Here is a 17,371-nt window from a genome sequence, read left to right as displayed (position 1 = left end):
TACTAGAAGCGTCTAGTCGGCGACCTGGCCAACTCGGAACAACGTAAATAGGGAATGAATGCCCCGCCCTTTAATGCAAACCCCATTATACCTGTTGTCATAGGACCCGTTTTGACCATCTGTTTGCCTGTGTCCATTTATGCCCATATATGGAGATATCTGTTATCTGTCTGTCTGTCAGCGTCCATTTTATGTCCATATATGGAGATCACTGCAGATATAGTTCTGGGTCCATTTTATGCCCATATATGCCCATATATGGAGATATCTGTCTATTTGCGTCCATTTCACGCCCATATATGGAGATCTCTGAATCTGTCTGTCTGTGTCCCTTTATGCCCGTATATGGAGATCTTTGTGATTCTGCGTAAATTTTATGCCCATATATGCCATTTGCGTCCATTTTATGCCCATTTATGGAGATCTCTGTATCCGTCTGTCTGTGTGTCTGTCTGTGTCCCTTTATGCCGTATGAGATCTCTGAATCTGTCTGTCTGTGTCCCTTTATCCATTTTATGCCCATATATGGGGGCATTCATTTTATGCCCATATATGGAGAACGCGCGTGCCCGTGGGACGAACGGTTCTCATATGGGGGCATTCATTTTATGCCCATATATGGAGAACGCGCGTGCCCGTGGGACGAACGGTTCTCGAGATACGCGGATTACCTACATACATACACACTCACAGAGATTTTTTGTTGACTCATGTGGCGTACGTCTGCCCATATGTGCCCATATATGGAGATATCTGTCTATTTGCGTCCATTTCACGCCCATATATGGAGATCTCTGAATCTGTCTGTCTGTGTCCCTTTATCCATTTTATGCCCATATATGGGGGCATTCATTTTATGCCCATATATGGAGAACGCGCGTGCCCGTGGGACGGAACGCGCGTGCCCGTGGGACGAACGGTTCTCGGAGATCTCTGAATCTGTCTGTCTGTGTCCCTTTATCCATTTTATGCCCATATATGGGGGCATTCATTTTATGCCCATATATGGAGAACGCGCGTGCCCGTGGGACGGAACGCGCGTGCCCGTGGGACGAACGGTTCTCATATGGGGGCATTCATTTTATGCCCATATGGAGAACGCGCGTGCCCGTGGGACGAACGGTTCTCGAGATACGTGGATTACCTACATACATACACACTCACAGAGATTTTTTGTTGACTCATGTGGCGTACGTGATGTCAGAGCCTTTTATGAAGTGATGTCACAATGAGTCAGAGCTTTCGCCGATTTCCTCAGAAACAGCCTGATGTCAACAATCAACCCCGCATAAGGAGATTCCGAACGTTTCGCGCCGGTTTGGGAAAACCGCGCGTCGGGTCGGGTCGAGACCCGGCACTGCACTCCGTGCCGCGGCGGGGAACGCGCGTGCCGAATCTGAAGCCGGTGGGACGAACGGTTCTCGAGATACGCGGATTACAAACACACACACACACACGCAGATACTTCCCGCATTTATAGATAGAGTGATGTCACAATGAGTCAGAGCTTTCGCCGATTTCCTCAGAAACAGCCTGATGTCAACAATCAACCCCGCATAAGGAGATTCCGAACGTTTCGCGCCGGTTTGGGAAAACCGCGCGTCGGGTCGGGTCGAGACCCGGCACTGCACTCCGTGCCGCGGCGGGGAACGCGCGTGCCGAATCTGAAGCCGGTGGGACGAACGGTTCTCGAGATACGCGGATTACAAACACACACACACACACGCAGATACTTCTCGCATTTATAGATAGATATACAGTATGATGCATGCACCCTAGCCGTTATTTTAATCACCAATCAATCGATTGTCTTCCAGCTTGGATCAATGGAACTAACCTAGTATAATAAATGTTTTATTGCGACCGCAGGTCGCAGTTAACTATGAAAACCGGCACATCTTGTCCGCGTATCTCTGTACTGTAGGTCACGCTTGACACTGTGGTTCCCCTGGTCTATGGGTTTGTCGCTCTGACATCACGCTCTGTGATGGCACACTAACAGAATCCCTTTTATGCCCATATGGAGTTCCCTGATGTCATCAATATTAAGCCCATATCTAACAGAACTTCATATGGGAATGCCCATATGTGGAGGCCACATCGGCCACAAACCACACTAACAGAATCCATATAAGCCCAAGACAGATGGCCAAGACAGCCCATATATGTGTGGCTGGTTCTACAGACAGGGATCTCCATGTATGGGCATAAAAGGATCTGATGTCAGATGTCTCCTTCTTTTCTCTCCTCATCTCACGTTTGTGTGTGTGTGTGTGTGTGTGTGTGTGCGTGTGTGTGTGCGTGCGCACATCTGAGCACACTATTTAACTAGCCAAATCACCTGTGTGTGCATAATCTGCCAATAACACATTTGAGTCCTTTGGGTTGGGGTTGGTGTGTCTTGTCTGGAAGTAGCCTGGTTAATAAACCAGACTGCACAACACACGCAGTGAGGAATTAATATGAGCAACGCCAGGCTAGTCTGGAAGCACCTCCCCCTGGCTGACTGCTCAGTGGAGGTGGTGTATCATGTACGTGCCATCTGAAACCAGGTCTGTCAATCAATAACAAGGTCAGCCAACGGTACCAATTAAACAGAGGGAAGAGGAGGAGGCTGGGGGGGGGGGGAGATGTGAAGCCTGGAGGACAGACAGAGAGAGAGAGAGAGAGGAGAGAGAGAGGAGAGAGCGTGTGCCACTGAGCGCACACTCTCCTGAGAGGTGGTATAGAGGTAGAAGGCTGCAGTATTAAAACACGCCCCAGCATCTGGTAGCATTTTGAGAGGAGCATGTGGAGTTTCTTTGCACTGCTGCTTGCAGAGCCCAGCTCTGTTGCCAAGCCCTGATGGACACAGGAAATGAAAGGAAAAGTGCATAGATTATGTAGCTAATGTAATGTGTACATGTAGTTTAATTACATCTACATATCGTTGTTGTCGTGTAATCTTGTATGTCCATAACCTTTCATTTTGCATTTTTCATTTTAAAAATGATTTAAACGAGTGAAAACAGCCGATCTACACAACGCCTCGAGGTGCGAGGCGTTGTGTGCTTGTAGATCTGCTGTTTTCACTACTTTTGTGTGACGGCCTTGTACGATGAAGCGGGGCTTTACTTTGCGAAAGAGCATACAAATTTGAAACTTGGAGATACGAGGTTTCCACCCGACAACGACGATATGTTCTGCAATCTGCAGTGACATTCCATGGTTTTGTACGATTTGTGGTGCGATTGTGGTGTAATTAGACAGTAACATAAATATCTGCGAAACATTAGGGCTGTTGTTTTGCAGTAGTTTGTTTTACTTAAGCTATTACCAAGGCAATCACTATTCTGCCGAGTGGATAATATATTAGTCGATACACATTCAGGTGCATTTCTTATATTCTTACACCCACACACACACAAGGCAGAAACCTCTTATCTCGTTGTGTGGGTTTTTTTGTGATTTTTTTTTATCATACTACATTGTTAAACAAAAGCATCAAAAGTAGCAGATCTACAAGCTCAAAATGTTTACGCTTGTAGATCTGCTACTTTTGCTATGTTTGAATTTGAATCCTCAACAGTAACAGTTTTTTTTAAATAACAGATCTACATGCTCACAACGCCTCGCGTTGCAAGGCGTTGTGAGCATGTAGCTCACAATTCTGCCGCTAATATTTGGCAATTTGGCCAATGTTTAATTTGTCATTTTATAGGTATTAAAAGTCCTTACATTTTCACTTTAGAAATGTGCAGATACCCTCTATACACTTAAACTTCATGTTGGTTTGTTTACTGTTGAGTGAGAAAACAATGTTACACATTAAGTTAATCATCTGGGGACCCCCCAAAATAATTTGGGGACACCCCCTTGGGGGTCCCGACCCACAGGTTGAGAATCACTGGGATAGACAACAGACAGACAGACAGATTATACTGCCGTGGCTTCTAATCCAAGTTTGACCAAATAATGATTCTCCTCGTCTCTCTCTCTCTCTCTCTATCTCTAGATGCGATTCTACCTGCACATGTCCGGGGACGGCACCGGAACGCTCAACGTGTTCCAGAAGAGCGGCGGGACGTCTGGTCTCCTCCTGAACGTGACGGGGGACCAGGGCAACTACTGGCAGATGAGGGAGATTCCCCTGAGCTCTCCCAGTGACTTCCAGGTTGTCTTCGAGGGCAAAGTGGGAAGGAACCCCAAAGGGGACATATGCCTGGACGACATCACCTTCTCCCCGGGGTGCCTGCTCACCTCGTGGGCCGAGGACGGTGAAAACACCGCTCCACCTACAGGAGGTAGGGCTATGATTGATTGCTCTGTTTCATCCTCTTCTCCTCCTGCCTCAGTGACTCGGAGACATTAATTAACATTGACATGGGAGGGCTGTGGGAGTTTTTGTTACTGCTTGTGCATTATAAACATGACTGAATCTAAATCAATCTTTATCGTCACGTCACATGAAATTCTTAGGCTCGTGGAAACAAGATCGCAAAGACTTTTTGGGTGTTTTGCATATTTGTCCAATAAAATATTCTGTCAATCAATCAGTTAAAAGATACAGAGTCATATCATAAAAGACAGAGGAGAGAGGATGATATATGACTAATCTACATAATTAATTAATGTGACTAAAGTGCATAATTTTCAGCTTGTGCAGGGGTACCAGACTTGGCTTTTCTTGCTCAGAGTCAGCAGTCTTAATTGCTGCTAGATAATAATTTAAAAAAAAAAACTGTTCAAGAGTGTGGTGCTATTACTCATGATACTCCTGTATCATTTGCCTTGCCGTGGAGTCACCAGATGACAGAGATTTGACGTATTGACTGTTTAAGGGGAATAGTGTCACACCAGTTGCATTCTGAGGCTGTTGACTCTGATTAGTCTCAGAACAAACTGTACTGTCTGAAGTCCAAATTAGAAAACCAAGTATCATCAACCAATGACAGTGCAAACTTGGGCTCCTCGTTATGCACAATTTGCATATCTTTTAATGTTGTACAGACGTATTCAAATCGTGGCTAACCTTATATGTAAACCTTTTGAGTTTATTTCTGAAGATGTATCTTTGAGTAGGGAGGGGGTGCATTATTGAATACGATGTCTGTACCTTTAGGTGCAGAAATCCTTTAGGGTGGGGGTTGTGGTGGAATTCAAGTTCTGTCAACAAGACGTAAAAAGCATAAGGTGGTGGTGGTGGTTTAATTCACTGAAAAGTGATTGTGTACATAGGTGTATCACAGGCCTGTGGTACCGAGATTCTGCCCTAAGAAAAGTAAATCAAACCCTAGTTATACTGGCATTGCAAGGACAAGCTGTAACATAAACTAACAGGGGGTCCCCAGAGTTACTATAGGGGGTCCTCCAAATCTTGAGTGATAGAAACTTTTTTTCTCCTTTTTTTATATTGAACCCTAGCGACCATATGCTGAGAACTTTAGACAAAAATAGCAGATCTACAAGCTCTTGTACATCGGCTATTTTTAGCAAAGAGCTTTGGTGTAGAGGGGAATAAGAGCAGACTAAGTACAGAGTGAAAGGTCAAGTTTATTAATATTGACGTTCAAGTGGTTAAATATCTGAAAACACAAATTGACATGAATCCAAAATACACTGACGATTGTGCTGTCAAACAGTTAAACTATATGGAATCTATGAACATGTTGTGGGGGTCCCTGCTTCATCTCTCTCTCAACTAAGGGGTCCTTGGCCTGAAAACGTTGAAGACCCCTGACATAACCCAGTTAGGCCTAAATCAGAATTTAGCCTACAAAAACAAATATGTTGCAACATACTGTACATGTCCTGTAAGCCCCTCCCATACACTAAAATGTGTACCCGGCCTGAATGGGATAAACAATATCTATCAGACCTAGGAAAGACATCTTGACTCTTACAGTACATCATGTAATCTGTGATGTATGATACAGCATAATCTACTGTTACTAACGTCACTCATAATCAATCACGATACTATAATATCTACTACTGTTATTAACGTCACATGATCAATCATGATAACATAAACTCTACTACAGGGTCCGATATGGGTCAGCTTTGACAGCCCCTGTCTCCACAATGGTTGATGATTCTGGTTATATTAATCAAACCACATTCTGACACTCTGTCATGTAGCTTAACGTGTATGAAACATGCATATTCAGATCTGAAAGGCTGAGGTTCAGAAGTGATTGGTTTCTGACGGAAAGCCCCATAGATTAATGCTCTCCCGGTGGATTCCTGTCACTGTCGGCTGAGAAGAAGAAGTGTCAGGTATGGATGGGACAATATGAAAATGTCATATCACGATTATTGTGACAAAAGAAATCGTGATTTACGATATTATCGCGATAATCAAAATCCATTATCCTGAAGCGCGGAACATTTGCCAAATCTTCGGTCGCAATAAACACAACACGAGATATCTGTCTAAACACCTGAACATGGCCAGAGCGCTCTATCTTCTGATCTGTGGAATGTAATATAAGAGCACTGTTCACCTAATGTCACTGTTGCTATACTTAAAACTATAAAATAGTTGTGAACCCATAGTCAATCATAGCTATGTAGGTATTTGGATACAAATTTAGGTATGACATTTTTATTGTACAGCCCCAGAAAGTAAAACTAAATAAGTGTTAAATTGAACGGTAATTGGACCCTACTTTGAGATTGATTGATTGATTGATTGAAGAATTTATTAGAAGTTTGCAATAGAAAAAAGTACAGTTTCATGACAGTACAAATCACTGGTACAAGGTCAACTAAAAGGAGATCCTAGAAAGCCGAGGCTTATTTCCACAGGAACCACACTTTAAGTATCTCATATAACATTGAAAGACAGACGGATAGAACATAGTACTTTATCTAGGATAATATCAGTTTCAAAAGCATAACATCAAGAACCAATGGTCGACACCCACCTCAGGCCAACAGTAGGTGTTGGCAGTGACAAGGATCATAGTGCACACAGGAGGAATTGTCGATAAAAGAATTGTAGAGAGAAATCTAATTAATTGGTAAGGGGGGGGGGGGGGGGAAGACAATATAGACAACCAGGACACTTTAGTTTTCTTGTCAGGTGTTACACGCAAAAGGATATAATTTATCCTGGCACAATATGAGGCTACTTTCTGATGAACCGAGAAGTGACGATTCCAGACAATATTAGTCATGGTCTGTCTAAGCACTTAGCCAAATTGTGAGCCACATAGGAACTTCAACTTAGGAACCATTCAACCTATTATGTTCCCCTGCATCCTTTCTATTCTTTATGGGGGGACCTTTAGGAGGCGAGACAAAACAACCAGAGCTGATTTATTGCCTTTGTCCCAGAGGCTATAATTGCCCTATCAAATTTATAGCCTTTCACTTATATTGGATGCTATATGGGGAAAGGAGGAGGAGGATGGGGGGTTCTGAATTGGCCATACTGAGGAGAGATGAAGCGTGCTTTGTGTGTAGTCCTTGTTGGAGACCCGTCATCCGCTGAACTGGGGAGTGGGAGAGACTTGTGTACAATAGCACTCAGGGGTGTCGCACCAAATTCTGGGCACTGGGTACTTTAACTATTGAAAAATAGCAGATCTACAAGCTCACAGCGTGGCACCGAGTGCCGCACTGCGATCTTGTAGATCTGCTATTTTTGAAAAATAGTGACATTTGTGCAAGTCTTTGAATATTTCAAATCCTTCTAATATTTCTATGTCAGTGGTGCTCCAATCTCTCGAGACAGACAGAGTGGGCGTCGCCCTTTCTTTGATGATGGGTTCCCAGATTGGTGGTGCTCAAACTTTTTCATGTGAAAGACCCCCAAGATGATATGTATTTGTCCAAAATATTTAGTTACAGGGACCCCCCAGAAGCAAAATTTGAGTTACAAATGTTCACTTAAAAAATCCATATATTCAAAGATTTGCACAAGTTTTCATGAATTTTCAAAAATAGCAGATCTACAAGCTTGCAGCGCTGTGAGCTTGTAGATCTGCTATTTTTCAAAAGCTAAAGTATAAAATAATTCCAGGCCCCTCCACCTTGGGCCCTAGTAACTCAGTCCCACTTTCCCCCCCTTGTGACGCCCCTGATAGCACTGTTGTTTTTGCATATCCTCGCATCGCTCTTTTTTCTGTCTCCCGGTCTCTCTGTCTGTCAATGTTTCTGTTTTTTTTTCTCTCTGCCCACCATTGTCTTTCCTGTGTCTATTTGCCCCCTCTTCTCCCCTACCTACAGTTAGTAGCCTACTGTAGTCCTTCACCAACAAACTCTGATTTAGGCTGTTCTCACTGAGAGCTAATGCCATTCTGGCAGTGCTACCAAGACTAATCCACCAACAACTGTTAGTCCTTGTTCTCCTGCTGTGCTGAGTGTGCTACCCGTCACAACACTGCAGCAAGAGCTGCAGTTGAACAGGGTTTGTCTTTATCTCTGTCTGTCTCATAGGTTGACCAATCACATTTCAACTCATGCAGCTAGCGAATCACACAGCTCAGTTCATGCAGCTACGCCAGTATTCTACAGCACTGTTTCCCAAACATGTTTGGGTCACAGACCAATTTTTATGGGTCCTTGGCATATCCAAATTTGTACTTTTACTCAAGTACATTTTGAATTCTGGACATTTACTTGTAACAGAGTATTTCTACATTGCAGTATATCACCCACACTTGAACAATTTGAACAATGATATGATATAATAAGGCAATCACATGCTTAGCACTTTCAATAACGATCCACTCCACCATCCAACTCTCTGGGCATTTTAAATTCCAATATCTGCTCCTCCGCCAGAAATCTAGGTTTTATCTTGGGCAGTGATTTTAAATTTGATAAACATATTAGCTCTGTTGTAAAAACTAGCTTCTTCCAGCTTAGACTTATATCCAAGGTAAAATCCTACCTCCCAAAAAACAACTTGAGATGGTCATTCGTGATTTTATCACGTCCAGACTACTGTTAGACTACTGTAATTCACTGTACATCGGCATTGATCAGGCATCATCACTTAAGTGCCTGCAGCTGGTCCAGAGAGCCGCCCGCCTCCTCACTGGCACCAAAAAAAAAAAACGTGAACATATTACCCCAGTCCTGGCCACCCTTTACTAGCTCCCTGTTAAACTTAGTATAGATTTTAAGGTTCTTTTATTTATTTTTAAATCCCTTTGTGGCCTGTCACCCTCTTATCTTTCTGACTTAATTCAACCCTATGTCCCCGCCAGAGCCCTTTTCTGCATATCTTTTTCTGTGTTGTTGTATTTTATCTGTTTTGTGTCTGTATTATTGATTTTACCATGTTCAGTTGTTGCAATAAACAATGCAAACCTCATGTTTTGTCTTTGTGATATGCTGTTTTTGTGCTATATGGTTATGTCATAACTTCGAACAGACTTGTGCAGAGTGACATATCCTTTCCGGGACAATAACATTATTATTATAGGGATGAGCATAGGCTGAGCTCTTTGACAGGCCCCTGCTGGGCCCATTATTTGTAAACAAGCATGCACGTCATGTAATGGGGCTGTCACCATCGATCTGTCGTGTATTTCCAGGAGTTTTATGTGTTTCATGTAGTTTTTTGATTGCTTGCCTGAATTTTGTTCTTGCTGCACTTCCTTCCCATCAGTGAAGGATCACTCGTCTTTGTTTATACCTTACACTGTCTGATGATGATGATAGGGCTGATTTCTCTGTATGGGCTGAGGAGGAGATCAGACATGGCAGCAGCACCGTGTTTATTTGATGCTGGCAACAAGATGCTATCAGCATTTCTCATCAGAGAGAGGGGAGAGGAGGAGACGGAAATCGGGTTATAGCCTTGTTTCATTAGTGTCGTAGTCAGTGGGTTAGCACAGTGGTTCTCAGTACATGCAGTACATCATATGGAAAGTGTATAAATACCTCATCATAGTGTCATCATTACCTCATCATAGTGTTTGTACAGAATACTGTAATATGTTATTAGACCTACTTTTACACTGTGCTTGCTGTCTGTCTCAAATAAAGTTGTTAACTTGTTTGCAACTGCAAGGTTAACAAGATGGGAGAGCAAGTCCTTGCAACAAAACCGTTGCATGCAACCATTATCCCCAGTGGCAATTGCAAGGAGTTGCATTTGTGTAAACCAGTGATTCTCAAACATTTTCATGTAAAGGACCCCCAGATTAATATATAATTGTCTACGTACCCCCATCTGAAAAGCTTTAGTGCCAGGGAACCTGTACCAGATTTGTGTTGTCAAAATGTTTCAAAATTGTATTGGTTGCTTATCTAGGCAGGGGGACCAAAACAGCGTGTGAGGTTTTAAACCTTTCATCTGGTGTGCTAGACTTGCACCAGGTGGCAGCGTGACACCCAGGGCAACTATCTATGAAGAGAGCCAAAGCTATGACATCCAGGGCTGTATTTTGATTGTCTTAAGTACCAGCTCTTATGCATTAACTCAAAGGTCTGTCCATACTGTCTCCGACCACCAACGTTTTCATCAGAGAGTTCAGACTTTCCGACGTGCAGCTTTCCGAATTTGGGGTAATGCTTTTCAGAGGATGCGAGTGACATCATTTTGTTGTTGAACTGAACCTTTCCGACGAAAGGTTTGGTGGTCCAAGACAGTATGTACAGGCCTAGAAGTTAAGGCATAAGAGCTGGTACTTAGGACAATCAAAATAGAGCCCACAATGTTAAACCCGATTGGAATCATACCTGTACCTTGTCAGTGTGTGGCAGCCGACAATAGCCAACCTACATATCCGTACAAGGTCACAATGTCTGTTATTCTCAGCTGTTCTCGGCGCGTGACACCATCGCATGCTGAACCGTACAATTATGTGGCTTTAGCATAGGTCCCTGGAACTAATTACGAATACCAACAAACAAATATCAAACACACATGTGCTAATGATGAGAACTGCATTGTTGAAGAAAGAATTGAACGGAGTTATAAAAATGTGTACTCCTCCTCGGTCCTCACAGTATTATGTGCAACCTTAGACTAGGGATGGGACGATACGCGATATTATCGTTTATCGGGATAAAAAACACTCAAGATAATCGTATCGTGGCGATTTCATTTATAGTGATATCGTCCCCTTTCATGCTCTGGGATCAATTCACCTTTTATTTGCCGAGCTGCAAATCTGGTACCACTTAACCTTCTATAATTGGTAAAAGGCACTTAAAATGTACGTACTTGATACAGTCATTTTTTCACTCCATCAAATGTCTTTGCCAAAAAATAGCCGATCTGCAAGCTCGCAACGTGAGCTTGTAGATCGGCAATATTTTGGCAAATGTCCTGCCCCAAGATAATGGATTTTGATTATCGCAATAATATTGCGATATTATCGCGATAGTATCGCAAATCGCGATTTCTTTTGTCACAATAATCGTGATATGACATTTTCATATCGTCCCATCCCTACCTTAGACAGCCACGGAAGCATTGGCTAGCTGGAGTGGAGGAGTGGTCTCCTTGCCTTCCCATGTTGGCTGGGGTGGATTGCTTCTGGTCCTTTGCACCTGAAGAGGAACAAAGGATTAGCAGGGACTTTAATTTAAGAAGGACCACCCCTTCTTCCTCACGCCTCATCTCATCCCCCTCTCTAATGCTCCCCATAGCCACGCGCTGACCCCACTGGAATGTCTGGTGCCAAAAGAAACAGACCCCCCTTCCTTTCACCACCCTCTCATGATACACCGATTTGGGCTTGTTGCCCTGTACTCCTTAAAGGGGAAGACCACCCATTTTCAATATTGAACTGTGTCATTAATATACCTTAGAGGAGTTGTGTGGAAATAGAAAAAAAGTTCCCCCCCTTCTGTGTTGCCTAGAACTGGAGGATTGATTTTGGGGTTTGTATTGTAAAGTACAACTTGATGACATCACACGTTATACTTTACAATACAAACCCCAAAATCAATCTTCCAGTTCTAGGCAAAACAGAAGGGGGGCAACTTTTTTTCTATTTCCACACAACTCCTCTAAGGTAATGGTATATTAATGACATATTTCAATATTGAAAATGGGTGGTCTTCCCCTTTAAGACGTATACTTAAGCCTCTAAAAGATGCGCTGATGATAGCGCAGATGGACCCTTCTCACTTGATTTGGCTTTTTTTATGCTCTTAACCTAACTGTTGAGTCCTCAAGGTGTCTACTGAAGACACACAAGGAAGGCTCTGATGTTGGATTTGTTTGTTGCAAGCATTCTTATTTGTATTTGAAGTTAACAGTCCATCCCAGTCATTTGGTATGTGGTGCTGTGTAATGTGACATTACTGCCAATTCATTGATTTATTTAATGCAAGCTTTCAGGAGATATACCCACCTTTAAATGCTCCGCTTGCTTCTCCAGCTGATTTTGCTGTCAGAGTTAAGATACCACGTCTGAATTTAATTCCTAAAGCAATCTTCAGGGACTGTTCTCAGGCTAGAAATTGTAGTTTGTGCTTTAGAATGCATAGTTTCAGCCAAGATACTGCTCTTCAGTTGAAACGCATATATTTTTTGAGCATAAATTGTTTTATTTATTGAGCAAGCTCACAATCTGTCGCAATGTGACGCATTGTGAGCTTGTAGCTATTTCCACTGAAGAGATTTGGTAGTATAGAGCCCTGCGGAGGCCCCCGTCAACTAAGAACTGTATATCGTTGGTGTCGGGCAGAAACCTCTTATATCCACATTTTAACTTTTTGTGTTTTCTTGTAGATGAATGCCCTACTTTATCTCACTACAGTGTCACACAAGAGCATCAAAAGTAGCAGATCCACAAGCTTGAAACGCGACGCGAAGGGCCGTGTTTTGAGCTTGTAGATCTGCTACTATATAGTAGATCTGGATTCAATTTGATTCCTGAAAAGTTTTTTTTACATAGGGTTTAATGTATTTTTTTATATAAACCATGCAGTGTAATGTTGTTGAACATACCATATAGAGCGCTTAACATTTGACCTCTGAACTGAGTGAAGAGTGAAGCTGTCTATGAAGTGTTCAAGCATTGAGGGCACGCACATGAGGTCTTAGAGTGCGTGCGCACGCCCGTGTGCGTGTTTGTGCATGTGGTGTTAATGTCTATTCTGTGTACATGTGAGGTCATGGTTATGACAGGTCACAGGTGTGTGTGTGTGTGTGTGTGTGTGTGTGTGTGTGTGTGTGTGTGTGTGTGTGTGTGTGTGTGTGCGTGTGGGCGTGCGTGTGGGCGTGTGCATATCATGTCTCTACTCTGTAAAGTGTAAAGTAAAGGTATCTTAATGACAGGTAACATGTACTCTCTCTCTCTCTGTGTGTGTGTGTGTGTGTGTGTGTGTGTGTGTGTGTGTGTGTGTGTGTGTGTGTGTGTGTGTGTGTGTGTGTGTGTGTGTGTGTGTGTGTGTGTGTGTGTGTGTGTGTGTGTGTGTGTGTGTGTGTGTGTGTGTGTGTGTGTGTGTGTGTGTGTGACAGGCTCGTGTCCTCATGACTTCCTGCAGTGTGATAGTGGCCAGTGCTACGCTCCAGAGAAGAGCTGTGACTTCACAGATGACTGCGGAGACGGCTCTGATGAAAAGGACTGTGGGACTTCCTGCACCTTTGAGCACGGCCGCTGCGGTTGGAAGGGCTCCCGGGCCGATAACTTTGATTGGACGCTGGGCGCGGGGTCAGTCCAGAGCATACGGCCTCCATTTGATCACACTTTGCAGAATGAAAAGGGTATGCATGCATGCAGCGCTGTTTTCCTTTGCTGTGTTATATTGTTGCTGTCGGGCAGAAACCTCTTGTCTCCGTATTTTAACTTTTTGTGTTTTTTCGTAAATGAATGCCCTACAGTACTTGATCATACTACAGCGTCACACAAAAGCATCAAAAGTAGCAGATGCACAAACTCGAAACACGGTACACGTAACAAGCGGCACGTTTTGAGCTTGTCGATCTGCTACTTTTTGCAATTTTGGAATTTGAATCCTGAAAAGTAAGTTTTGGACATTAGGGCTGCCAATTTTCCTCAGAAATGAAATTCGAATATTGGTCTTAGAAATTGTCCGAATATCGAATATATTCGAATATTAACTCAGTTAGCGCCGGGCGACTTTACGAGCGACTAGTTCACTATGGCGTTTGGTGCCGAGCGACTCGGAGCGACTTTTATATAAAAGCATTGTTTAAGCTTTTAATATGTGTTTATAGACGGAGCGAAATGGTTAGCTTACCTCAGCTAATGTCCACACGTAAACCGTGAAAAAAAAGGATACGATTATGACGTCACCTTTAAACCAGGGCTTCCTGTTGACAACAGGCCTCTGCTAGCCGTTAGCCTCAATGCAACCATCCGACCCTCACGTAGCTTCACTAGGTCGGATTTTGATTCTGAAACTTTCTGTGTGGCATCTATATACGTCCCGATGCCCATACCAATGGTGGTTTGAGACGATCAAGCACGAATTGAACAGTATTGAGCTGAAATGGTGACCGGCGGCCCGTCCATGTTAAGTCAATGAGGACCAAGTCAGCGTCTCATCCTGTTATGTGGATTTAAACAGGCTTAACATGGGACCATGTCAGTGTATGGTGTATGGTGGTCTCTAGTGGTCATCTGGTGGTATGGTATGCTGAACGTGCATTCGTTAAGGTGGTCTGGTTAAGGTGGTCTGGGGGGATACAAAATAGCTATTTCCTGGCGTTATAAGCGCACATTCATATTCATATTTTGGAAATCTGGCCCTGTATGGGTTAATATGTTTTTATTAAAAAAAAAAAAAAAAAACTTTTTCTTTTTTTTTCTTTCTTTTTTTTACAGGGACAATAGTAATATTAGCCCTGGGTTTCTTAAATACTGTGAGTACTGTGTTGAGCGGCACGTTTTGAGCTTGTCGATCTGCTTCTTTTTGCAATTTGGGAATTTAAATCATGAAAAGTGAGTTTTGGACATTAGGGCTGCCAATATTCCTCAGAAATGAAATTCGAATATTGGTCTTAGAAATTGTCCAAATATCGAATATATTCGAATATTAATATTAATATGTTTTTATTTAAAAAAAAATATATATATATATTTTTTTTTACAGGGACAATGTAAGCAATTTACCCCGAGTGAGAGGACATTATGCTCTGATAATGTCCTGTGTGAGGGGGTGATAACATAATAATAATAACACCCTCACACAGGACATTATCAGAGCATAATGTCCGACCCCGAGTGGTAAATAGCTTTTCTACCACTTTTTTCCGTATACATGAAAGAAAACACATAGTTGTAACTTGCAAGGATATTAAGTTACAATCATTATTGCCTATAAAACTTCCGCGACGACAGCAAATAGTTCCACAAACAACATCTTCTACTCACCACCAGATGACGCCAACTCCATGCAGAGAAAGATGTCTAGCATACAGCTAAGCTAACGTCAGTTAGAAGGACCGTTCCGGCCGTAAATAGAGGCTGTTCGCTTCCAGAAAGGCATAGGTTCAGAGAAAAGGGGCTTTAAAGTTGGCGGATTGCATTGGATCCAAATAAATCGGCGACGTCGTACGCACGTTAGTAAACATAGGACCGCTACGACCGTCATATGTTGGTTGGGGGAAAGGTGTTCCGACTACCTCCTGAAGTCCCCGGATGTACACTGAGGCGCATTGATCTCGTCCTCACACAACTGCGGCGGTTGTTCTGCCATAACCTCCGGAATTTAGCCAATCAGAATCCAGTATTTGAACATGTGACTAGAAAAAGTGGTAGAAAGTAATATTAGCCCTGGGTTTCTTAAATACTGTGTTGAGTCACACAAGGAGAAAATGCACTTGTTAAAGTTTAAACAAAAGTTAAGAACCAGCCAGTCTGCTTGAAAACAGCAGCCAATTTACAGTGCAGAGACATAATTGCCTTCCTTTGATGCATTAAGTGGCCAACAACTACTAAATGGCATCAGCTGAGCTGGACACACACACACACACACACACCTTCCCTCTGCAGTGCTCTGAATGTGACTGGAGTCTGTCTCATTTCTCTCCAAAAGTCCTTAATTGGCCTTGAATATGATTGAAAATGAAGGATTACTGTGATTATGGTAAGCTTACATTTCATATCCCACTCACCATTCCCGAAACTTTCACTAGCCAACCTAAAAAAAAAAATCTAAAAAAAAATCGGAAAATAAATTCTATAATAATTATTTGAATATTAATTTTCATATTAGAATTTACATATTTTTTCCATATTCGACGAATATTTGAAATTCGAATATTAATTTGGCATCCTTATTGGACATACTGTATGAGGTTTCCACCAGACAGAGACGATATTGTCATTTGCACATTTAAAAGTTATTTTGTTAATTGAGAAGGTTTAATAATAGTCTGTATTCTATCCATCACATACAGCATTACTGAAGTTAGGCTGAGAACTGATTGTGATGAAGAATTATTGACACCATGTACATGGAAAAAGTAAATTAATTATCCTACTTTTATGAATAGCTGTAGTATTTGCAGGCTGCTGAAATACATTGCTGTTCAGGTTTCAATCATGCAATGGATCAATTCAAATGTGTGCAATCCTCCTGTTCTCTCTTTGGAAGTAGGTGAGAGAACTGAGGATGTCCCCTGTGTCAAACAGCTGTGCGGCAGTAGTTGAAATGAAGTGCATTTACTTACTTGAGTGATGTGAGCTTGTAGAAAAAAAATCAACATTTTAATATGGCAATGTATTGATATTTAAAAGAAAATATACTTTGTAATTTGTACTTTTAAACACTTAAAGGGGCACTCCACCACTTTTCAACCTATGTTCATATAATTGGTCCTCACTCAAAAATATCTTTTTCTTTTTTTTCTTTCTTTTTTCTCAGAGGAGGGCTGTGGGCAGGTCAGAAACCCATCGTCTTGTGACATCATCGATTGCCAATCCAGCTTATAGAAACTGCAGGCTTTCTATTCCTGGAAAGTTGCAATTTTAAAGTGGAAGCCATTGTTCTCGCGATAATAAAAATCTAAATATTTTTTTCAAAAATATTGATTACATTTTTTTGGGGGGAAAATGATGATGTCACAAGACGATGGATTCTGAACTTCCCACAGCTCTCCTAGGAGACTTGGACTGAGTAGAAAATAATTGTGATATTTTATCATGAACATTAGTGAGGACCTATTATATGAAGACAGGTTGAAAAGTGGTGAACTACTCCTTTAAGTATTTTAAAAAGCTCATACTTGAATACTTGAGTGATGACATCATCACGGTGTACTTTGCAAGCCAAACCCCAAAATCAATCATCCACTTCTAGGCAACACAGAAGGTTTTTTTTTTTTTTTTTTTTCTTATTTCCACATATCAACTCAAAGGTATATTAACAATTTTGCTGCCATTTTAAACATAGCTGTAGTAAGCAGCTGCCAAATTGTCCTTACCTTTTAACGTGGGCACGCGCA

The 17,371-nt window shown here is 42.2% G+C and overlaps 1 protein-coding gene across 1 annotated transcript in view; it reads left to right on the top strand.

The window, feature by feature from the left end:
• The window catches only part of malrd1 (MAM and LDL receptor class A domain containing 1), a gene marked incomplete at its 5' end in the record, with an annotated part of 149,594 nt that overhangs the window by 55,424 nt on the left and 76,799 nt on the right, over nucleotides 1-17,371 (top strand). The window contains 2 exons of the mRNA XM_080751770.1: nucleotides 3,995-4,283; nucleotides 13,418-13,663. Coding sequence (XP_080607896.1) covers nucleotides 3,995-4,283; nucleotides 13,418-13,663 — 535 coding nt within the window. The remainder of the gene's footprint in view (nucleotides 1-3,994; nucleotides 4,284-13,417; nucleotides 13,664-17,371) is intronic.

This window comes from Nannobrachium achirus (assembly GCF_963921795.1).
Source record: "Nannobrachium achirus genome assembly, chromosome: 21".
NCBI lineage: Eukaryota > Metazoa > Chordata > Actinopteri > Myctophiformes > Myctophidae > Nannobrachium > Nannobrachium achirus.
The sequence above is the reverse complement of the archived record's forward strand: the minus strand, read 5'-3'. Positions and strand labels throughout refer to the sequence as shown.